Source organism: Mycteria americana, assembly GCF_035582795.1.
Source record: "Mycteria americana isolate JAX WOST 10 ecotype Jacksonville Zoo and Gardens chromosome Z unlocalized genomic scaffold, USCA_MyAme_1.0 Scaffold_18, whole genome shotgun sequence".
Lineage (NCBI taxonomy): Eukaryota > Metazoa > Chordata > Aves > Ciconiiformes > Ciconiidae > Mycteria > Mycteria americana.
The window spans coordinates 13,952,717-13,977,709 of NW_027445436.1; the positions used below are offsets into that span (position 1 = coordinate 13,952,717).

Here is a 24,993-nt window from a genome sequence, read left to right on the forward strand (position 1 = left end):
CCTGTTAAAGCCTTATGTATGAATTTAGATTAAAATCTTATTTTTACCCATATGTAGCAGGCTTCCAGAAGAGTCTGTAGGCTGACAGATACAGGGAGGTTTATTGGTCTGATTTGGGTAAATTTGTTAGTAAGGTCTTTTTCTTGGTTCAGATAATCTTAACAGAACATGTACTTAGGCACTGAAACCCAAGGAAAAAAAAAAAAACACAGGAAGGATCCTCACTATTTATTACATGTCAGTAACCTGGGAATTCTCACACAACGAACAGCATTTTTAAGAGATGCATTTTCCTGGATAACCTCCTTTGAAAAATAGCTTTCCTTCCTTTTTTAGTCATATGCATTGTGGTAAATGAGGAAAGCAACTCAAGGGGGTGCCATTATACTAAGATAAAACTGACCTGGGAAATAAGCATTGACCCCATGTTCATCAACACAGCACTGACTCAGAAATCACTGAGCTTCCCTTCCCCTAGAAGTTCATATTGACCAAGACATTAAAAATCAATAGGGGTCCTTTCTAGCTAATTAGATTAATTAGTATGTGCCAAAATAATTTCCTAAAATTCTGGGTAAATCCTTCTCTCAAGCCTGAAATGAGTTGAAAGGACACGATTCACAAAACCTCATTTCTCCTTTATCCTTATCTTGGAGGTACGAGTCTTGGGGAGCAGATGGCAACCTGCAGTTGGCAAACTGTCTTCATGAAAGGGAGAGAAATTCCTGCTCAAACACCTCCCTCCCTTCCTCCAAGTAGCTTAAAGGAGGTGCACGTACACCAAACCCCAGAGACGTTAATTTTAGCATCTTCAGATAATTATAATCTCTCAATAAAGAAGGGGCATTTCATTTTCAGACACAGATATGTTGTGGGTTTTGTTTGTTTTTAGTTTTTTTTTTTTTTAATTAAATTGAAAACTAATGCACATCACAGATTAGATATATGACAGAGTGAGAAGCAGTGATAAGAAGAGACACATTGGAGAGTAGTAAGCAGAGATATGAACCCTTTCCATGTGATGGCCTCTTCCAGCCGCAAAAGCATCCTCCCTGCACATGAAGCCAGCATCAGCCCTTCACTTTGCACTGCAGCTGCAGGTGGGACTTACCCAGCAGAAAAAAAAAGAGCCATGTACTACTCTACAGAAATCACTTGGAAGTTATCACAGAAGTTAATTTCAAAGACTAAGCCTGATCTGCTTTGAGCTGCCAGGTTATCATCTCTAATATCACCACCTGGTCTTTTGTTGGCTCTACATTTCCACCAAGATCAAACAGGCTTGAAAGAAAGATCCCAAGAACTAAAACAGGGAACAAAAAGCCTACTTAGCTTTACATTCAGTTATCGAAGCAGAAAATTAGCTGGAAACTAACTTGATGCTTTTCCCTTTAGCAGTTGAAAGTCAGCAAGGGGGGGGGGGGGGGGGGAGAAAAGAAAAAAAGCTGAGTTCACTGCATTTATAAGGGGCTGCTTTTAATTCAAACTTCCCCTTGACCTGGCATCAAAGGACTTTCCCCCAAGAGCAGCGTGGAGAAAGAGAATCACCATGCGGGCAGGGTTAGCAGCACCTGGAAGATTTTCCTGTTTTCCTCCTGCTGTATTTAGAAGTCCTGGATTATACAGACATAAAGTGAATAAAAGGTCTGTATCACCAAAATAAAGCCATGCTCCATCCCTAGCTTAAATAGCTAAGACATGATGACTTCAAGCTAGGAGTGACCCATGGGTGGACCATGGCTTTACCACATCGGTCAGACTGGACCAATGGAAGAGCATCTGCCTCGGTTAGAAACAGCCAACAGAATGAGAGGTATCAGGGTAAAGAGAAATGGGAGTGCTCCCTGAAGCACAGGTGGCAGAAAAAGTGGCTCTTGCTTATTAATCCCACTTCAGAATTGCAATCCCACCAGAAAAGCTTTCCATTAAAATATTTATTGATCAAGATTAGAAAGAGAAAGCAGTTTTATTTCTCATGCTGACACACTTGGGTATAGAGCTGCATAAGTACGAATGCAAATTTGTGCTGGGGGGAGGGAATGTTAATTTATATCACAAATACAATAATCCATGCTTCCTGAACGTTTGTTTTCATCTGTTTTATTGCCATCAACTCCAGCCTACAGTTTAAAAACCAACCCAATATACAAACACACAGGGAACCATATAATGGGGAAACTGGTGGCGATTAACGAGCCATTGGATAAATCACTGCAGAAAATCAGGGTGATAGTACATAGAGCTTCTGCTACTGTATTGCAAGAGCCAAGCTCCAGCCAAGCTTCACGAGAGGTAGATGAGAGGGGTAATAGGAAACTGAGCCTGAAGACTGCAGATTTCCCCTCCCAAATCTCAAGACGCCAAAAAACACCAAGGCCTGACCACATGAAGTTCTTAAATTGCAGCTCACCTGTGCAATTGCAAGGAAAGAGATTTATACACTGTGGAAAATTAGATCATTGCAGCATTTTTGATGATTTCCATGTCTGATTCCATCCTCCTGCAGAAGTTGTTAAGTCTGGAAACCAGAACAGCTGAAGAAGGACCAGAATCTCCCAGCAGGTTGAGTGAAAGTGGACAACACGCACTCCAGGATGGCCAAATATCAATTACTATTGGGGACCAGTGATACAACCCATACAGACAGGTTGGACACATGCCCTATGAAAGCAGTCTTATTTTGACTCCAACTCCTTCACCAACACCTGAACACAAACTAACCATCCCTACACACCGGAAAACACAGTTTAGGGAGTAAAGCTGTGCCTGACAATGGGATTTCACATCCCATACCAGTGCCCACAGCTCCAGGAGAAAGTTGGAAGGAAATAAGAGAAAATCCACAGAATTCATTAAGTGACCAAAAACCACACCTTGTAGTAGGAAGTACACTGAGCCCCATTGATTTACTGACAAAAAGGTGATGTTTAAATCAATCTCATCACCTCTACTGCAGGAGGGACAGAAATTTCATCGGCAAGTTCACTTCAGGAAAGCAACTCTTCACAATTTTTCATACTGCATTCAAAGATGGTGTGTCTTTGCTCATATTCATACAGGTACAAATAAAATCCTAATTAAGTCATGGTCTTTCCCAGCCTGGACAGCTAACAACCTTCTGTGACCAGTTTACAAAGTGCCAAAGTATACTGTGTTATTAAAAGCCATTAATCCACCATGGTTAGGTCTTCTGACTATCTTGCTGACTGCAAATTACTTAGGAAAAAAGCCTCAAACATCTCTATTTGTCAGAGAAAAGGAGATGAACATTCAATTTCCTTGCAATAAAATAAATATTTACTTTGCATATTAGCTTGCTGTTTAATCCATGTCATTTTGTCTTCTTGCAAGATACTACTTTTTTATTTGATGTCCTCCTGGATAGCTGCAAGGATTGATTTAATGCCTCGCAATATAAGCCCATTGTTACTATAAGGACAGACACATGTTCACAATATTAACCCACACTATGGGAAACCTGTAATCAAAAGAATGTTCCCAACTCTCAGTTTAGATGCAAGAAAACCAATAACATGGGTGTTGCCAGAGAATACAGTGTGTGTTCGTTAGCTCAGTTCACCATCATGGGCTTTTGCCTCTGGGAAAATGAGAGGGGAACCATGCTGTCTTCCCAGCATAGCATGAGGACTTACTTGAAATAAGTAACTCAAATATATCACAAATCCTAGTCTTGCTACTATTTATGTACCAGAAGCAAAGTCAAAATCCAGTTTTGCTCACTTCCATGTTGGCTTTTCTACCTGCCCAGTATCTCCCCTCCCTTAGGGACACACTGCCCCAAAGATGAGGGCTCCTCACCCATTACAAGACCTGCATCTTTGGTCCCATCTTTATGGTCCGTCCTTGACCCAAGGTCCAGAACGCAATCCAGAATCTGGTAACTCTCTAAAACATGTTAATTTTGGTCTAGATCCTGTCTCTCACACTTTGGTCAGCCTCTCCTGCTGCTGGAAAAATTTGGGCCATGCTTACCGGTTTGTCTCGCACATCCCCTGGTAGGCTTCAATCACGTCCTCCTGATCAATGTGCTTGTCACTGTTTGGCCAGCTGGCATTGGTAGTGATGCTTTCCTAAATTCAACATGCAAAACACAGCAGCATGACATCCTGCACATCTCCTCCTGTCTTTCAAAGTTCCTGATATCGAACAACTCCCAACCATCCTTAATAGAGCTTCCTTAGGGCATCCATCAGACTAGAGAGTTTCTATGAATTCATATGCATGCAAACAGACAACAGCAGAGATTAGGAGATGGAAAGAGTATGCATGAACCTGGGAGAGAGATAAGGGGGGGTGTGTGGTCTGAAATACAAAACATACCAACACCTCAAGGAACGATAAAGCAGTGAATTAAAAAGCCCAAGTGAGAGTTTTCAGAAAATGTACTCTTCCATCAGAACAGGCTCTAAACAAAGAGCCCTCAAACGACTGTGATGGGACAGGCTCTCTTCTTGCCTACACACCAGTAGAAACACATTACAGCTGCACCAGCATCAAGCAAGCAGAATCTGATCCAGAAGCTCTTTTTCCCAATCCCATTTCACAGAATCATAGAATATCTCAAGTTGGAAGGGACCCATAAAGATCATCAAGTCCAACTCACTGCTCCTCACAGGACTACCTAAAGCTAAACCATATGACTAAGAGCATCGTCCAGACTCTCCTTGAGCTCTGACAGGCTTGGTGCCGTGACCACTTCCCTGGGGAGCCTGTTCCAGTGACCGACCACCCTCTCAGTGAAGAACCTTTTCCTAATGTCCAATCTGAACTTTCCCTGACGCAGCTTCATTCCATTTCCTTGTGTCCTATCGCTGGTCACCAGAAAGATCATCACCTCCCCCTCCACTGCCCCCCTTGAGGAAGTTGTAGACTGCGATGAGGTCACCCCTCAACCTTCTCTTCTCCAAGCTGAACAAGCCAAGTGACCTCAGCTGCTCCTCATAAGTCTTGCCCTCAAGGCCTTTCACCATCTTGGTCTCCCTCCTCTGGACACACGCTAATAGTTTGATGTCCTTCTTATATTGAGGCGCCCAAAACTGTACACAGTACTTGAGGTGGGGCTGCACCAGTGCAGTGTGGAGTGGGACAATCACCTCCCTCAAACGGCTAGCTGTGCTGTGCTTGATGCACCCCAGGACACGGTTGGCCCTTCTGGCTGCCAGAGCACACTGTTGACTCATATTCAACTTGCCATCAACCCAAACCCCCAGATCTCTTTCCACGGGGCTGCTCTCCAGACTCTACGTCCCCCAATTTGTACGTATAACCAGGATTACCCTGTCCCAGGTGGAGAATCCGGCTCTTGCTCTTGTTAAATTTCATACAGTTGGTGATTGCCCAGCTCTCTAGCCTATCCAGATCTCTCTGTAAGGCCTCTCTACCCTCGAGGGAGTCCACAGCTCCTCCTAGTTTAGTATCGTCAGCAAACTTACTTAATGTACATTCGACTCCTGCATCCAGATCATTTATAAAAACATTAAAGAGCACTGGTCCTAAAATTGAGCCCTGGAGAACCCCACTGGTGACTGGCCACCAGCCTGATGTAACCCCATTTACTATAACCCTTTGAGCCCGACCCATCAGCCAATTGCTCACCCAACATAGTATGGACTTGTCTAGCTGTGTGCTGGACAGTTTATCCAGAAGGATACTGTGAGAGACAGTATCAATAATTGTGATCCTCCAAAGCTGCATTTTTATTTGGGCACATGAGGCCTTAACACTGCTCCCAGCTTCATGCTGTCAGGTGGGAGGAGATGGCAGGAGAATCATAGAATGGTTTGGGTTGGAAGGGACCTTAAAGATCATCTAGTTCCAACCCCCCTGCCATGGGCAGGGACACCTTCCACTAGACCAGGTTGCTCAAAGCCCCATCCAACCTGTCCTTGAACATTTCCAGGGATGGGGCATCCACAACTTCTCTGGGCAACCTGTTCCAGTGCCTCATCACTTATTTCCTTGCAGAATAAGCCAGTTGTCACAAAACACCACTGGGAACCATCTCGGCCCACCACACCTTGGTGCAGGGCTGGAGAAGTTGTTCCTTGGTGTGGGCTGACTAGACCTCATCAGCTCTGGGGTCAAGCACCTTACAGCAGTACAGACCACCACAGGACATATGGTCCTGGGCTGTCTGAAAAAGTGTCATGGACTATGTCTTATCCACAGGCAGAACCTCCTATAACCCTGCAGAACTTCCTATAACCTCCCCACACCATCCTGCTACCTAGAGCCTACCAAAGCAAAAATGGCATCACTCAGGCAGGCAGTGAATTTTCAGCAACAGAACAGGAAAAGAAAAAGAAAATCCATTACCCTCTCAATTACCATGTTTTTGCCTGTCTCTTTTTGCTGGGCTGCCTTCATAATCTGCGTCCTCAGGACGAGCACCTCTTCCTTCTGCACTTCCAACTCCTCATTGGCCGATTTCAGCTGATTCAGTAAGAGGTTATAACTGTCCTGAATATCATTGGACAAGTTGTTCTGGGTTGCTCGGTCTGCAATAGCCTTCCTCAGCTCGTTAAGTTAATTTTTCAGCTTCTTGTTCTCTGACTCCAGCTCTTGCCTCTGGAAAATACCAAGCCATTAACCAGTTTAGATAAACTGTCTTGCAGTGCCTCATCCTTTTCTGAGACACCTCTAAGGTAACTCAATTACCGATGATCACAGCCGAATGATCAATTCATGCCAGGATCTAGATTTTGCTGCCCATCCAGCCACGTGTGGCTCAGAAAAGATTTTTGCTGTAATCAGTAGCCTGTTGCCATTTAATAACAACACTACAGGGTGACACGGGAGATTTTTTTATTTGTTGACACTATTTTTAAACACAAAAGCAAGCCATTAGAGAAGCCACACACATTTGTTTCTTCTCCACCCCTTTTCCTTCTCAATCAAGAAATCACCACAAACCCAACAATGTTTAGCTCATCTTTCATATTCATTAGATAAGCTGGAAGATGCTGATTTACATGACCCTTCATCATGGCAGACATCCCGTTAGGTGAGCTACAGCTGTGTGAATTCCCACTACAGCTTCTTTTCTCATACATTTTGTAATTCCCCTACCCCGGGTGCAACATTTGCAGTTGGAGGATTTTCTTGCCCTGATGTCTTGTCAGCTACTGGCATTTGACAGGCAGCGGCAATACTGTACAAGTTTGACACCAACTGCTTCTCCTGAATAACGATGCATGAGCATCGCTGTGTTTGCTGAGACAACTGAAGGGCTTATTTGCTTTTGTATGACAGTACAAGACAGAAGAATAAAACTCTGGCAGCTAAGACAGCCTTTATTTCAGTATTTCACCATGAAGCTTTGTTTGCAGATGGTAACACCACATTTGGCAGCTCTTTGCCAGCACCCAAAACCCAGCTGGGTCAAGAGCAGCTTTGCTCCTGCAGATGGTGCAGTCCTTGCTATGGGTCACAGACAGGGAGGGAGCCAGACTCCTGGGGTCCTGCTCACAGCTCAAATCCCAACAACCTGCCTTCTCTGCACCAGATCCTCCAGATCCTCCTCCATCACCAGCTGCTGCATGGTGGCACCCAGGACTGCTCCCTCCTGTCCCCATGCACCCAGGCCTCTCAGGCAACACCAAAACCCAACAGGATCCGTATTCAACTACCACATGGCAAAAACAGAGACATCTGCAAGCGAGCTGACAAAGTCTGGTGTCTGACTGATTTGGGGTCAGCTCTTTCCTAGGGACCAACCCCCATCCATGTGGATTCTCTAGTGTCTACAATAGCACAAGCTCTTTCCCTACTGAGATCCAGGTGCTTCTCTCCCCACTGCCTTTTGACCCTTTCAACAGCTTTCTTGCATGATCCCCCTTATCTATGGGATATCTGCTTCATTATCAGCTTTGGCTGAGGCAAGCTAACGAATCCGAAAATGGCTGGGGGGGAGGATGGGGGCAATTTATACAATTTATGCACTGTGTAGCTAGCACAGCTGTATAAGCCTTGTTTCCATAGGAAACAGGTGTTATAAATCCTTACAAATTATAAATAGCATGCCTTATCACAGCAGAGGTGTGAACAGAATAGCTGATCTAGCATCTGGACATACTCTGAGCTGAACAAACACCATCAGTAATGGAGCATAGTCAGATACTTTATACCATCTGTCATAAAAAAAAAAAAGAGGATAAGAAATGCATTTGATCCAGCAATTCCTCCACATCCACATTAACCACAGCTCAGCAGAGGGAGCATATGAGACATTGGCTTTTCTATAACTGTTTTTTAAAAACAAGAGTTTGAGAAGAGTGCACACAGAGGGGGAATTAATACCAAACTGGGTTTAACTCTTCTTGCCATGTGGCTAAAGCATCGACTCGCTTTCCACTCTTTTCTGGATCATGCTTAGAGACAGGTGAAGGGTAAGAAGAAAGCAATTAACTACTTTTCTACACAGATGGCTCTTCTGTGATTCTTGTTATTTGCTGGATAAGATCCCTGCTTTTCTTTTTCTGCCCCCCCCCCCCCCCCTTGTTCCTCCCCTCCTCTTATCTTTTCTTTTTTTTGTTCCTCCCTTCCTTTTCTCTTTTCTTTTTTTTGTTCCTCCCCTCTTTTTTTTTAATGGGTCAGCCACACTGCTAACTCCAGGGACTGGCCATACAAAGCTGTGCTCCAGTTAGAAACAAAGCCAGGAAGATCAGGAAAGAAATCAATAACCAACAACCCTGCTCCAAGAGCCTGTGCCCTGGACTCCTTTCAGAGTTTACAATTAAATTAATTCCCTACTCCTTTCTTGGTAGATTTTGGGCATAGAGCAATGTTAATATATCTATAGACATGGGCGAGATGCCTATTGCCCCCTGCCTGGACACTCCTTTTACATCTGATGCTGGCATCAGTGATGGCAGAACAGAAGCTAAAATAAAATGCTTTGAATGTGGAAAGGGAGATTTCTATTTTCACTGTGAGAAATGCTCTTTCTTCTGCATAGTCCAATAGTGCTGATTTATTTGATGAGTTATACAGACAGAACATCCTGAACTTGAACTCACACTTGTCCCACATGTACAGCATTATGGAGGTGTGAAATGGGTACCCAAGCACTAACGGTGATGGAAATAGCCTCACTCTTTAGGAAGGGACTTATATAGCAGTGCTGGGTGAAGCATGAGCCTGTGTAAATCAGAGGTTAGTGCTGCCATGCCAGGAATTTGCCCTCTCTTCTATTTCTGGTACTCAATAGGAAAAGTAAATAAAATCCTCTAGAAGCTCATTTTACGATGAGCTTCCAACTCTAAGGGATGAAACAAACATCCCAGCTACATGAAGAGCAAGAAATTGAATTATGCATTGTGCTCCTGCTAGGAACACAAAGTCAGGGCAAGGATTCCTTGGTGCTTTCATTTCATTCCCACTCCCACATTCCCAGCCTGAAAAAACAAGCTGGAAAATACATTTTTTCACTGGGGAACTTTTTGTTGTACAGGCATGACTCAGGGACATATTTCCCACCAGGGAGATGTTTCACACCCCTCCAGCTCTGCACCATGGCTAACCAAATGCCTGGCTGGGCATATTTTGGGACAGCATCTACTGAAAACTCTATTTATCCATTACAAAGGACACATAATTTATGCCTGCTGTAAATACATCAGTATTAGCCCATTTCTCACACGCCTTAGCAGCACTACAAAAAGAAACAACCACCCCTTATCCAAATGAGCCTCTCTAAGGAAGGACTGTGCCTCACTTGCTTCTCTCCATCAAAATCTGCACCAAGAACAGGCTCCCCACCAAAAGATAATCCCAAAGGTAAAACCCTGTCATCATGAGTACTGTGACAGTACAGGACAAGGACACTGAAACATGAAGCTGGCTGACAGCAGACACACAGAAAGTAGCAGACCATGTGCTGGCTACAAAACCCAAGCCCGCACGGCCACCCGCTAACACCCACACCTTGTATTCTCCCACTCGAGGGACTGTGCATATCAAAAATATCTTGAATGGGACCCAAAAGTGAAGGCTCAGGTCACAAAATACTGAACGAGACCCAAAAACATCCTTAACCCCCAACAAAACCTGCTCTTCAGCAATAACCATATTATGTTTACCCAAACTGGTATTTGTATACATTATTTTAATATAATGCATATACTTATAAATATATTTGTACTGTTTATTGTATTTATATATTTTACTCATATTTATCCAAACCATACCCTGGGTCATTCATGACCTTATCCAAGCATCTCTTCCCCCATCCAGTGCAACACTCCTACACCACAATGAGCTGTTCAGCTGCATCAGTAACAATCCTCACACCTCACCTAGGTCAAAATTCATATTTGTATTCATTTCAGGGAAATATACTGGTTTCTGAAAAGACACTGCAGCCACCTTTCTAAAACCTTCTGAAACCTTTCTAAACTGGCTAAGGGAGTCTCAGTTTCCAAAAGACAGTGCATCAATGGTGAAAAGCCAAGATCCCTTCTTCCTCCATAAGCTGGTATCTCATGGACTATTCAAGAGCATCCACAGGAAGAATTTGCTACGTGTAGCTTTTAGACACAGCCTAGTTCCCCAAGATAAAGAATTTTTAAGCTGGCAAAAAGGAAAAATAAATCTAATTACACAAGACTCTTGAAGGAGCCAGTGACAGTATAAATATTTGAGATACAAATTAGCAGGAGAAATAGAGCTAAGAGAGGAAGAGCTTTGTTATAGTCACAGAAGCAGCTGTCATGGGGGAAGGAGGGAAAAGCAGCACTCAAAATCAGCACCACGCAGCCACTCGCTCACTCCCCCTCGGTGGGATGGGGGAGAGAATCGGAAGAGCAAAAGTAAGAAAATTTGAGGGTTGAGATAAAAACAGTTTAATAGGTAAAGCAAAAGCCGCGCACGCAAGCAAAGCAAAGCAAGGAATTAATTCGCTACTTCCCATGGTCAGGCAGGTGTTCAGCCATCTCCAGGAAAGCAGGGCTCCATCATGCGTAACGGTTACTTGGGAAGACAAACGCCATCACTCCGAAAGTCCCCCCCTTCCTTCTTCTTCCCCAGCTTTATATATACTGAGCATGACGTCACGTGGTATGGAATAGCCCTTTGGTCAGTTTGGATCAACTATCCTGGCTGTGTCCCCTCCCAGCTTCTTCTGCACCTGGCAGAGCTTGGGAAGCTGAAAAGTCCTTGACTGATACAGCAGCAACTAAAACATCTCTGTATTATCAACACTGTCTTCAGCACAAATCCAAAACATAGCCCCATACCAGCCACTATAAAGAAAATTAACTCTATCTCAGCTGAAACCAGGACACCTCATAAGACTTCTGCTCTAGACCCTTCACCAGCTTCTCTGCCCTTCTCTGGACACACTCCAGCACCTCAATGTCCTTCTTGTACTGAGGGGCCCAAAACTGAACACAGTATTCAAGGTGCGGCCTCACCAGTGCCGAGTTACAGGGGGACAATCACTTCCCTAGTCCTGCTGGCCACACTATTTCTGATACAAGACAGGATGCCATTGGCTTTCTTGGCCACCTGGGCACACTGCTGGCTCATATTCAGGCAGCTGTCTACTGACACCCCCCCAGGTCCTTCTCTTCCACCAGGCAGCTTTCCAGCCACTCTTCCCCAAGCCTGTAGCGTTGCATGGGGTTGTTGTGACCCAAGTGCAGGACCCGGCACTTAGGCTTGTTGAATCTCACACAATTGGCCTCGACCAATCAATCCAGCCTGTCCAGGTCCCTCTGCAGAGCCTTCCTCCCCTCAAGCAGATCAACACTCCCGCCCAACTTGGTGTCGTCTGCAAACTTACTGAGGGTGCACTCGATCCCCTTGTCCAGATCATTGATAAAGATATTAAACAGAACCGGCCCCAATACTGAGCCCTGGGGAACACCAGGATTGCAGATGGATACTTCAAGCAGCGTCCTATATTCAGAAGTGGGGAAAACACCATTGAGCTGTATTTATCTCTTTTTCAGTTGTTCCTCTCAGGCCAACCCACCTATAGGGAACACAAAATCCTTTCCTTTAGGACTAGGGGTTGCTTCTCACTATGGCATTTGAAGCAATTGCTCCTTGCTTTTCACAGGGACCTCAGCTCTTCCTAGATATTCACCCAACATGCCAGTACCCAAAATATCATGTGCTACAGCTGGTCTGTGCAGGTCTGCATTGCATTAAAGCAAGCTCTTAGACCCAGTTGTTCCTTGTTGCAGCCCTCATCTCATTTTCCTGCAACTCCAGCAAGAACCTTGTGCTGGAGAATCCTTAAAAGAAATATTCTTGCAGTGTAACGCCACTAAAAACTAACTCTGAGATGTGTTTCCTTGCAAGTTCATTTTCCACGTGTTTTAGGCTAAAGGTTAAAGAACCCTGCTTTTTTGTAACACGTGCTACCTATTCCTATGAAATGGTATTAATAGAGAGTTATTAAGGTTTGTTAGATATGTAGGACTATGTATGTTAGGAATGTAGAAAGTAGGAAAATCCAAAATTAATATTTCCATTCTGAACTTCCTGGGTTAAAACTTGAAGAAAACACAACTTGTGAATTCACACAGAAGTCAGAACTGCAGAAGCCATTTAAGAAGGTGATAGTTCTCATCTGCTGGGTTTTCCCCTTCCAAACTGCAACTTCACTTTGCTTTACAAGGTCAAGAAACTTAAAACTTCCATAGCCATGTTTAACCAACTGGAAGACACTTAGGCAATGATCTTAAAGCTCCTCCCATGCTTCTACTCCAACGGACTGTGCAGAGGTATTAATGAAACTCAGCAGGATTTCCCTCAATCACAAACAGCATGTCTAACAAGTGCAACGCAAATATCATGCTTAGAGACTAAAAATTGGATGGACTAAGTGCCAGAAAAAGCTACTGCTAGAGGTATGCTCTTAGTGAGGGTTGAACCTACATCCGTTCCACCTCTAATTTCTGCTTTTTTGCATCCTTCTGAGGAGATGATGCAGACAGCAAAAATTGGTATTACTACCGTCAGATGGTTTAGTATGATGTTATCCTGGGTAACATATGTTCCTCTGGATTTCTCAGTTGTATTGCAGTATTTGTTAAGGGGAAAGAGAGAGAAGGAGCATCTGAAATGTAGGTCTAAACTGGAAAAAAAAAAATTCCCTTACAAAGCCTATCCTAGAAACTGGTTTTCTGAGGATGAGCAGGACATAAGAATTGGCCTAACAATCAAGACCAGAAGTATTTGGGTACAGTTAGAGCAGGAGGACACAACCCACACAAGCCGCAATAGGAGCCTAGCAGGCTTCAGTTGCTCTGTATGTCATAGAGAGAAAGCGATGGAGGCAGAACTGTAAGGATTTAGAGCTTAGGGACAAGATAAATTGCAGGGTAGGGTAACAGCTGGGAAGACACAAGATGACCATGGTCAACCAGCACTGCTGCTGTGAGATGGAAGCTATTACTGCAATCCATGCAGCAGATTTATTTGGTTTTGACCTGAGTGGCACCCTTGGGAACGCAAGGAAAGCAGACAAGAAGCAGAGTTGAAGCCTGGAACAAGAAAACATGTTGGGCTTCAGCCGCAAGAATTCACACCTACTGCAGAGTAAACTGCTGAGACCTGCAGTGTCACATCAAAGGAAACCCAAGAAAGTCCCAGTGGGAATATGTGGGGAAAAAGCACCCTTCACCATAAGTGAGCTTGTCACCACTGTGGATGACTCAAACAGGTAGATCAGAGCAGAACAGATGTTGCCTCAGAGAGAAACATCTGTGAGCCCACCCCAGGCCCAGGAGCTGATGGAAAGCTACAGCTTTCAAACTGCTATCTCTAATAGTCAGAACCGATTACAGGAGGTTTTGGATTATTACCATGTTCAGACAATTTGTTTGGGCTGTTGGAGCCATGCAATAGGTTACAGCACTAAGTAGGAGCTCCTCACTCACCTTCAGGCTGTTGTACACAAAATCTTCATGGTCCGAAGTCAATTCAGTCTTCATTTCAATTATCTGCATAGATTAAAGAGATAAATTAATATTTAAAAGCAGGCAGAGGAACTGGCACATGGTACAGGATGGCTAGGCATGCCTCCATCAACAGCCAGCCCTGCTGCAGCCCAACCATAATAATGTTATTAATTGCTATTAGACAGAGTCCCAGCAACACACAGTGGGGCAGGGGCCACTTCAGGAGAAAATGGTTTAATCTCTCATTAATATCTTGACAACTGTGGCTCACTGCAGCTTTTGAACAATGACAGTCATTAGGGGAACAATCTTCAACATAGTGGTTGGGAAGCAGGTTTTTAATCTGCCTCTGCAGCAAGGATGAGAGGCTGGGGAAGTTTCCTATTTCATGTGTTTCCTGCAAATTGCTAGAGGTGATCAGTAAGAACATCTGGTGAAGCAAGTAAATAATTACTGCTGATGATTTTGTTGAGTCTCTTATTGCATTCGTCAACAGACACATAGATCTCACACCAGAGAGAAATAAACAAAATAATTCCCAAACAAAGCAACAACAGCCCCAGAAATTTCAATTTATGAAATCAAGAGTGATGGCATTTGCTCAGCATTTTATGCAAGAGCATCTTTACTGCTTCACGACACCATGCACACAGCACTGCTGTTTCATGGCATGCGTCTCCCACACTCTGGCCTCTAAACAAGCCACAAAGCCTTGGTTACAGATGGAAGGGTAAAATGTATACAAGACATCTGCTATTAAAAGCCCCCCATGCTAAACATCAGCTCACTGGCAGCTAGAGCGCTGTCTTTTCAGATTCCAGTTGCAAGTCTGGATGGACTCCTGTCTCAAGTTACCACTGTGCTGTCAGTAATCTTGATTTGTTTATTTTTTTCTTTTAAATTACTTCCAAGCAAACAACCCAGACTGTAGGAAGATATTTTTTCACAAGGAAAAAAGAATATATCAAAGAAATATCCCTGCCCTGCAATAGAAAGGAGGAACCCATTATTCTAACAGCTATCTTGCTATTTCTGATTTACTATACCATTTTTAAGCTACATTCCTGTATGATCATTACTGGGGGGGAACCCACACAGATTATAACAATACCAAACTGAGGACACAAGCCTGACTGACACATCTGTGAAGTGCTTATCAGCTCACACCACACACTGCTGGATGTGGGGAAGCCAGGACTGCAAAGTGCTTGAATAACCCAAATGAACTGAAAGACACGTGGAGATGTGGGGTACCAGGGCCTTTCTCTTCACAGCTCCCGAGCAATGACATGCCTCTAGGTTTGATCCAGCCAAAAGGTGGTATCTGTGTCCATAAGGCTGCAGCATCATGTCATTCTGCAGTCCTCCAAATAGAATCATAGAATCGTTTAGGTTGGAAAAGACCTTTAAGATCATCAAGTCCAACCATTAACCTAACACTGCCAAGTCCACCACTAAACCATGTCCCTAAGCACCTCATCTACATGTCTTTTAAATACCTCCAGGGATGGTGACTCAACCACTTCCCTGGGCAGCCTGTTCCAATGCTTGACAACCCTTTCAGTGAAGAAATTTTTCCTAATATCCAGTCTAAACCTCCCCTGGTGCAACTTAAGGCCATTTCCTCTTGTCCTATGGCTTGGTACTTGGGAGAAGAGACCGACCCCCACCTCTCTACAACCTCCTTTCAGGTAGTTGTAGAGAGCAATAAGGTCTCCCCTCAGCCTCCTTTTCTCCAGGCTAAACAGTCCCAGCTCCCTCAGCCGCTCCTCATAAGACTTCTGCTCTAGACCCTTCACCAGCTTCTCTGCCCTTCTCTGGACACACTCCAGCACCTCAATGTCCTTCTTGTACTGAGGGGCCCAAAACTGAACACAGTATTCAAGGTGTGGCCTCACCAGTGCCGAGTTACAGGGGGACAATCACTTCCCTAGTCCTGCTGGCCACACTATTTCTGATACAAGACAGGATGCTGTTGGCCTTCTTGGCCACCTGGGCACACTGCTGGCTCATATTCAGGCAGCTGTCTACTGACACCCCCCCAGGTCCTTCTCTTCCACCAGGCAGCTTTCCAGCCACTCTTCCCCAAGCCTGTAGCGTTGCATGGGGTTGTTGTGGCCCAAGTGCAGGACCCGGCACTTAGCCTTGTTGAACCTCATACAATTGGCCTTGGCCCATCGATCCAGCCTGTCCAGATCCCTCTGTAGAACCTTCCTCCCCTCACATTCCTCTTCCTCGTTCTGACCTTCGCTAACAAAACTCAGTCTACACTTCAAATTTCTCAAAAGAGAAGGAAATAGGATCAGTGTAGGCAGAATACAACATGCCAAAATTGATTCTACGTTTCATTGCTTTCAAGATACTTAAGATATTGTCCTAAATCTGCTATAACCAGTTTATTTAAAAGTCAGTTCTGTCCAATTGTCCTTAGCTGCCAAAAAAGCTTCACTCCATTTCCCAGCTGAATTTGCTGCCTCTTAACTTGAACTTGTCACACTCAAACCTCAATTCCTACATCGCATGTCCTCAGGCAATCAAGGAAAGCCAGTTACCAACATGTAACAACGAAAAGCCATCTCTTACCTGGGATTTCTTGCTCTCTTGCTCCTTTTTTTCCAGCTGGGTTTGCAGCTTCTTCCTCTCCTGCTCGAGCTCCCTCACTCGTTTCTGTAGCTTTAGGAAGAGGGTCACGTCCATAGCAGCCTTCTCCATCTCAACCTCCTGGAGAAGAACAGGGGAGTGGAAAAAGGAGAAGACCTCAGTCAAGTTTTATAACCACGCACAGTACCAGATACGCCCTGACTGTACATCAGCACCAACCCCAGCCACAGCCGGTAACAGGAGCATCCCAAGAAAGGCATGTACTTTCAAAGACCAAACCCCCATTTTAAGCATCTATTTTTAATGTCAATAAACAGTTGACTCATTTTAATAAATCACTGAATGTTTAACAGCCCAACAGATAAGCGGGCTGATTGGGGCCACAGCTAAGAACATTAAAAATGCCCTACTGAGTCCCTTCTAGCCAAGTATTTATTAGTTGTTTTTTAATTGGCTTCACCTGGAATATTTTATATTAGAGCATGGCCAATACTGATTACTTTGACTTCAGCAAATGCTCTCAGAGCAGTTCAGAAATATTAAAGCAACGTAAAACAGCAGCCAGCAAAGGGAAGTGGGGATTTATGCAGGCGTGCTATGTGGGGGACAAAACGTGGTCCTGCCAGTGGAGTGGCAGATCCTAGAAACATTCATCATCCACACATGCTATCGAGTCATGAAAGTGGAGTTTAAAAAGCAGCCTATTCTAGCAAGCATAAAGCAAAACATTTCCCTTTTCCACGTGATTCTTGATAGCCAAGGAATAATTTATGCTGCTCTTTTCTGCATTAAGAGACTGTTGATTACAGGGGCTGTGCTGGCCAGCAAAGCATCCATGAAGATGCATTGGAATGAAAATGCTCAGGGCAAGTGGGTAATGAACTCTGGTATCCTTGTGGAGAAGTCATTGCCATCAGTGCTAGGAATAACTACATGTAACAACACTGACCACTTTGATGAATTTTCATCAGTCTTTAAGCTGGTATGCCAAAAGACAACACTTTATTATTTTTAGAGCCCTATTTAAGCCTGATACCACAAACAAGTAAGCATTTGCCATAGCACCGCAACCCTGTAATCCCTCTCACACAATTAACAATGTATTTCTGTAGCATTAAATCAATTTCATCCGTCACACCTTATAGTCCAACCTGCATTCCTCCTATGTGCTCCAAGACCCACGTCAATCATCCCTGCAGAGCAGGGCTCTCCTCCTCCGCCCAAGCCTGCCTGGTTTACTGTACCTCCACTTGTTGTATTACATCCTCGGTGTCTCCTATCTCAGAGGCTGATATGGATGGATAATTGGAATCAGACTCCAAACTGCTCTGGTTGGATGGGTTTCTTCTGTGCCCTGGTGCTTGCTGCCAAGGAGCGATGCAGATACGTAATACATTCAGTGTTTAAGGAAGGATTCCTCATGAAGCATTGTTTCTTAGAGCAAATATGTGTCTATATATTAAGGTTACCTTTACAAAAGGCTTGACTGTCACCTTATAGTGAATTCCATTTTCTAGTTCTTATGCCCTACCATAACATTCATATTAATACAGGGGAATAGTTCAAAATAAAATGTGAAGTGATACAGAAGCTCAGTTGAAAAATCCTGCATGAATTAAAGGCTTTTCATGACACCAGATGCCTGTGAAGTGCAAACATGCAAATCTGAGCTCAAGATTATGCTGTTCACAGCACCCTCCAGGGCTCCCTTTAAACACTCAACCTTCCACCTAATCCAGCATCACTCTAATTATTATCTAATTTTCAACAGTTCTTCTAACACTTTAGCGAAGGTAAACTTAAAAACTTTGGCTTTTGAAATTCTGAAGTCATGTTGTTGGGTTGTTTTGTTTTTTTAACCCAACACCTACACATGAACATCACCAAAACAAAAAGCAAAACAAGAAGCATGAACCAGCTTTTGCTGAGATTCACAGATATCTCTATGTAGTTAATAGAGAAGTGTGAAAGATCAGGCTCCTTTTTCAAGGCACACATATGGTTTGGCTTCAGTGTAGAAGTTCAGTCTTAGAAACATCAAGCACAAACCGCACGATAACGTCAGTTCTATTAAGTGTTTTGGGGATGAGTGAGTCATGTTATCCAGCCACCAACATCATGTCCAGGACACAACAGAATAGGGATATCATCAGTTTCATTACCTTTATAATAGTCATTTCATCCTGCAAGTTGTCATATCTCTGCTCCAGCCTCGAATACTCTTTTACCAGGTTCTGATAACGAGACCGCTCTTCTTCCAGCTCTTTCTTCATCTGGATATTTTCCTCAACCGTGTTTCGTGCAAATTCATCTTTAAAATGGGGGTGGGGAGAAAAGAAATTATGATCTTCATCTCTGAAGTGAACTTCTTGTAAATATGTGCAATAACAATATGTGCAATTAACAAAATGCTCTCTGCCAAGAATCTTTAAAATACATATAAGCATTCTCTAATATTTAGAGACTATTATAATCTAGATGTCTCCTTGCCTTTTGGAACAGCTTGAGTTGTTCTGCTCGGAGAGCAGAGTCCTCTGCCATTTGAGTTGTAGAAAAATCTCCAGTGCCTACAAACCATCAGATCTATTATGCTTAACTCAGCTGTGCCAGCCATAAACCCACTTAAGAAAAGACCAGCACAGTATGGAAATACATTCATGTTTAAGAAGTTGTACTCGCTGCATTTAAAGACTTCTCTGCCTGCTTCCCACCACCAGGTTTGGCATAGGAGCAAATCAACAGCAGCATCTCTTTCTCATGTCATCATCAACCATTTACCATGGTAAGACTGTAGGGGTTGAAAGTATTTTATATCCAAATAAATTCTTTTTTGGTTGGTTTTTTTGGTTGTGTTGGTTTTTTTTTTTTTTTTTTTTTTTAAAAGAACTGTCTTTTGGAAGCAAATCTGGTCCCTCCCCTTTCTGAGAAACCAGGCAAATATAGTTTATGTTTCCTTTTAAATGGGTGAACACCAAACAAAACCCCTCCACTTGCTTTCCCCAAGCTTCGATGCTCTAAAAGCATCCAGTAAGAGATGAAGAAATATTTGCAGCAAGTTTCTTTTTAACATGTTATTTTCATTCCTTTATTTTGCATTGGGCTGAGAGCAAGAGGTACTTCACGAGTACCACGGAGCAGTGATAAGATACATCCACAGAATGATGCATGATGCTCTTTGTAAATCCTGCAACAAAATCAAAGCTGAAAAGGATGATAAAAATTAAAAAAGCTCAATACATGCATGAGAATTTCTTTTGTGGCTTGGGATTTTCCCAGATTGCTTTCCTCTATGTACCTCACACCATCTAGGTCTCTGCTTTAAAAACCATTCACAGACTCCTGTCAGATTAGAGAAATCCTTTGTCACAGCTCAATATCATTAACAGTGCTGTTCCTTGGATCCTTTATTCATCAATCCTGGGACATTGTTACTCTCCACCCTCCACCCCCAGCAGCCTCACTGCCTCCCACATCACCTGGAGTAAACGCTGCAACACAACTGAACTGAAAAGCCCTTTTGGGTACTTTATTCCATATTTCACCAATTAAACCAGCCTCTGTCTTGCCATCCACCAGAAGGAGAGCACAAACAGAACTATCTGTACAACAAAAAACACCAGGAAAGGGGTGTGGGAGGATCAGCACTTTTCAAGGCAAGGGGCCAATAGTGAAGCACGCAGGAAAAACAAATTTCAGGGGAGAACAGTTAGGCTCCTTATTTAATGGAGGCATTACAACGCTATAAGCATTTTTTCTTACCTTCAGATTGACACAAGATCCTGCTGTTAAGTTCCTCTTTTTCCTGCTTCAGGAGAGCATTTTCTTCTTCCAAGTCGGATATGCGCTATGAAACAAGGCAAAGAATTACTGCTTGCTGCAGGTCAGAGCCTCTGCAGAGGATTATATTTCACCTGGCTGGAGACAGGGAGCTTTGTTTGGGCTTTCTTTGCTGTCTAAAAGATCTATCCCCTTGTGCTTTTCCAGTTATCCTTTGTACATCAGGAGGTGAAGCATAGAACTGCACTGCAACAACAGAGACTAACTTTTCTTTTCCTGAGTGCATTTCTCCCTTGAATTAACATTTTCAGCAGAATCTTACAAAATACTGAGCAGCTGGACTTGGTGACCACAATCTGCAGGAGTGAAACTCTTACAAGTGATCAGGTAATCAAATCAGAGGTTTATTTCCAAATCTCAAAGGGCTTCATTGCTATCTTCAAGTCATAGCACTGACTGCTGTTGGGGGGGGGGGGGGGATCTGCTGATTGTTTCAGGCAATGTGGCACTTAAAGATGGAGACAGTTAATGTGAGCACCATGGAAGACTAATACTAAATAGTTCAGGCTTTTTAACTTCATGTGTATTGTACCCACTTCATGTAATAAGATTATAATCACTTTAATGCTTCACACTACTGCAAAACCTCTAGTACAGTGATGCGCAGCGTGTACCAGGGCCTTTAGTATGTACAACAGGAGCATGTATAGCAATTAACACCAACAACTGCCTAGCAAAAATTAATGAAAACAGAAACCAAATCCTGCAAAACAGTATTTTTTTTTTAACTACCTTTTTATTAAAAATGAAGGAAAGCAAGGCCACTTGTCACAACAATAAGGCTGGACTGATGCTGACAGCAACCTATCCTGTAATTTTGTTCATCCTCAGGAATTTTGATGCATTCAACAGCATTATCTCAAAACACAAAAACATCACATTATCAAGTGAAATATGCTGCTACGGTTAAGCAGGATGATTCTGCTGCTGTCAGGTAGGAGAACAAACTGACACATCATCCCAGCATAATGTAATTCCCTGTGCCTGCTCCATCGCATCCTGTAGCCACGGCTTAAAAAACAGCTACACACAGCAGAAGGATCTCAAGATGCCAAAGATAAACAACACTGTACACACCATAATAAAAGTTTTCAGTGCCCAAGAATAATAATTTTGCTGTCACCACTAGATAAAATTTATAGGCAGCCCAGCTGGCATGCATTCCTAGCACAGACTTCAGTCTTCCACACAAGCATCCTCAAATCAAGGTATTTTATCAAATATTGTACATGCCAGATACATACGAATGGTGAGGGTAAAAGCACAATAAATATTTTACTGTAAGTCACGACTGAAGCAGTCATATCCCATGCACAGAAACTGGAAGATCCCACTACCCCTCGCTCTTCAATCCATTCATTTACTCCAGCTGTCTGCATGAGACTATAATCTCCTGCATCTCTATATATAGTAGGAAAGTTGGACACTGGAAATACAACTAGAAAGTGAAGAAAACACAATTTAAGGTATGCAGAGCTACTGGTGTTTTAAATACTCTGAACTGAGCCATGATTTTAATATTCTGTACCAAAACCAACTACATTCCTTTATTCGTACATCACTTCAAATAAATATCATAGCAGACGTGCAGCCATTAAATCAGCACTAGTGTCTTCAAGTTAGGAAGAAATCTTAAAAAAATTGGAGAAGAGCCACAAGAGTGATAGAAGGGAAGGAAAACCCGCGCTGCAATGGGACAGTGAGGAACACGACTTGTTTATCCCATCAGGGAAAAGATTAGGGGTGATGGGATTATTTCACTAGTGCTCTTTAATGGGTGCTGATAATGAACTCTTCTGCCCATAAAATAAAGTTATGACTGTTGGAAAACAAAACTATACAAAAATTTGGAGTATTTTTCAACTGTGCTAGGGGGATATTTTAGAACTGAAAGACTTGGTAGAATCTGCAAAAATTATTCCCAGGTTTAAAAATTTCTAATCCAGATTGGATATAGATATTTTTAAGATATGATCTTAAGTGATTGAGCTTGTTTATCACATTCCTGTTTCCATATGAAATAGAAACAAGCTGGAATTCAACGTTTGTGTTTACAGAAACTCAATGAGAATGAAAACAGTCTATTAAACACAGGTAGAGGCAAGCAGAGCAGATTACACAACGGCCAAGCAGCACAAACTCCATCTCTGGTACCTTTTGTACCTTGTGCTCATCTTTCTATAGGAAACATCTTTGAAGGTGCTTCAAATGCAACAGCACCTGCTTTGAAGGATTTCTGTGGAAAATGTTGAGCAGTGAGCACTCATGATGGCTCAGCCATTATTTAAGTGTTACACTGGAACCACCTGTTCATGAGATCTGGCTCAGGCCCTCCCCTAATCTTGTAAGGAAAGGATGATGGCATTTAGGATTTTCCTAATAAAAGTCCTGGCCAGGCTTTAAATCATCCTAGCTCACCAAGTGAGAAGATTAGGTGCTACCGAAAGCCCTAGGAAGAGCTGTTGGTACTCACCCATATCTCATGTTTTAAACTTTATCACAAAATAGAATAAGAAGAGCTATTCTAAAATTAAGGAGTTGGAGAGAAAAGCTATGAGGAAGAGATTAAAGGACATTTTTTCAGTAACAAAATCATAACTAATATGGATTTGCAGAAGCTGCAGCCCCAGCTCAAGTCAATAAAATTAAGGCTGTCGCCTCAGTCTCACTCAGAAGCATCTGATGACTTTGGGTATCATCTCCAAAGCAAGTGCATCCCACCACAACCACGGTGCAGTCTTGCTATTGAAGGTGAAAAGTGCTTCTCACACCTGAATTCAGTTTCACAACACTCCCCACACTTTTGGTAGTTATTAGAACTACTCAAAAATTTCTATCAGAATTTTTCTCAGAAAGTGTTTTGGCTAAACAAATGTTTCCGGGAAGGAAACAGGTCTTCTCCGTCTTCCCACTGACGAGGAACCAAAGGGAGCAACTGAAAGCTAATGTCAGAAATGGGAGCCTGCACTGCTCAGTAGAAATGTTTTATAATTAAACCATTTATTGTCATGGTAAAGTGCACAGTATTTGCTCTGCTGTAGCCACTTCTACAACAAGGGAAAGCTTTTGCTTTGTTTTCATACTTTTTGAAAGCATTTCTTTGGTCATTAAATCAACCTTTCTTTTGAGTGCTCGAAGGGGATTTGCAATCAAGAACAAAGAGAAGCAGTTTTTCCCCAGCTGCATCACCTTCAAAATAAAGCATCCTTTCAGGCTCTAAAAGCCTGTACTGCAGCCAGCTAATGAACTGAGCCCTGTGCCAAAAAGGATCTTCTAATTTGGTGCTGAAGAAAGGAAAATCACTGACTCCATACGTCCCTGTGTGGGTGCAATACATGCGCAAAGAGCGGAGTAACTGCTTTTCTGACAGCTCTTGGTCCAGCCGAGAGACAACACACATACAGGCCAAATGCCCTTTTGAGAAGCACTCCCAAAAAAGCATTTCAGCTATGCTAGTTGTTCAGATTAAGTTATCCTGACCACACAGTCTCCACAGCTTCTCACCCAAACCCACCATCTGAGGGCTTACCCACAAGGGGAGGTTGGCCAGGGCAGGTGCTGCTGAGTGAAGTGCCCTAGAAGAGCCTCATCTGGGCACTATTTCACCATAATTAAAATGCAGCTAATCCCAGACCTCTTTTTATCTCCAAAAGCAACTCACCTTCAGGTTGTCACACAAAAAGCACTATTCTAGAGTAACAGCTGCAAGATAGCTTTTTCTATGCAACGCACTGAGTAGAAAAGCCCCAAGTTCTTTCCAATAGCAGGATCAAAGAAACCACTTCAACCACCAGTGCAGAAGATAGATCATGGATTTAACCTGAGCAGTCATAAGCATTCACAGCAGGAAACTGAACCCATACCTTAGTACCTTAGGTTATGAGCATGGGTGTGAAGGTTATTCAGAATGAACCTGACCAAAGAAATTCAGTGTCAAGTGTCCATTTTTACTATTTGCAAAAAACCTCTACACTCTGAAGTCTCTTTCTCCCACTAGAACGCTCTTGTACAATGGTGGCAGCATTGGGCCACCTTCACCTCAAGAGATCCAGAAAACTTAGGAGTTTGCATGAAGAAGGGGAAGAAAATAAAAAAGTTTAGTCCACATCACAGCTCCAAACCCTATAAAGGCTTGTAACAACCAGCCTAGCTGGTGTTGGAGCAGTACCTCTGCTTGGGAGGGACGAGTTGGTCCCCACGCAGGTCATACTCTGCACGTAGCTACAACACCAGCCACTATGACCAGCTGCAACAGCCACGGACTACATGGCAGAAACCGAACCCTCACGTCCTAATACCCAGCTGGGCTGAGGAAGGACATCATCTCCTAATATTTACAGCATCTACGACAGGTTGTCCAATATTTTGCATTACATGCTATGAGGAATCACCGTAGATACACGAAGCTCTGGCATATCCACAGTTATCAAGTGCCCTTATTTCAGACTGGTCTGGGTTTGGGGAGTTTCTTCATAGTTGGCAGTGCAAAAGGCATCGAGACAGGGCATCCTCCTGACATGAGGCAGTCACTGCTCCTGCAGGGATGTCCACCTGCCCTTGCTGCCCCATGACCTGGTTAAAAAGGCAAATTCTAGGGGCATTCAGTGACAAAAAGAAAAGAAAA

At 43.2% G+C, this 24,993-nt stretch overlaps 2 protein-coding genes across 2 annotated transcripts in view; both read right to left on the minus strand.

Moving 5' to 3' along the window:
• The window catches only part of CZH18orf32 (chromosome Z C18orf32 homolog), a 349,853-nt gene that overhangs the window by 183,068 nt on the left and 141,792 nt on the right, over nucleotides 1-24,993 (minus strand). The gene's annotated exons all lie outside the window — the stretch shown is intronic.
• The window catches only part of MYO5B (myosin VB), a 143,149-nt gene that overhangs the window by 16,855 nt on the left and 101,301 nt on the right, over nucleotides 1-24,993 (minus strand). Inside the window, 7 exon segments of the mRNA XM_075488783.1 lie at nucleotides 3,994-4,091; nucleotides 6,349-6,588; nucleotides 13,911-13,973; nucleotides 16,515-16,652; nucleotides 17,777-17,896; nucleotides 18,695-18,843; nucleotides 20,292-20,376. Coding sequence (XP_075344898.1) covers nucleotides 3,994-4,091; nucleotides 6,349-6,588; nucleotides 13,911-13,973; nucleotides 16,515-16,652; nucleotides 17,777-17,896; nucleotides 18,695-18,843; nucleotides 20,292-20,376 — 893 coding nt within the window.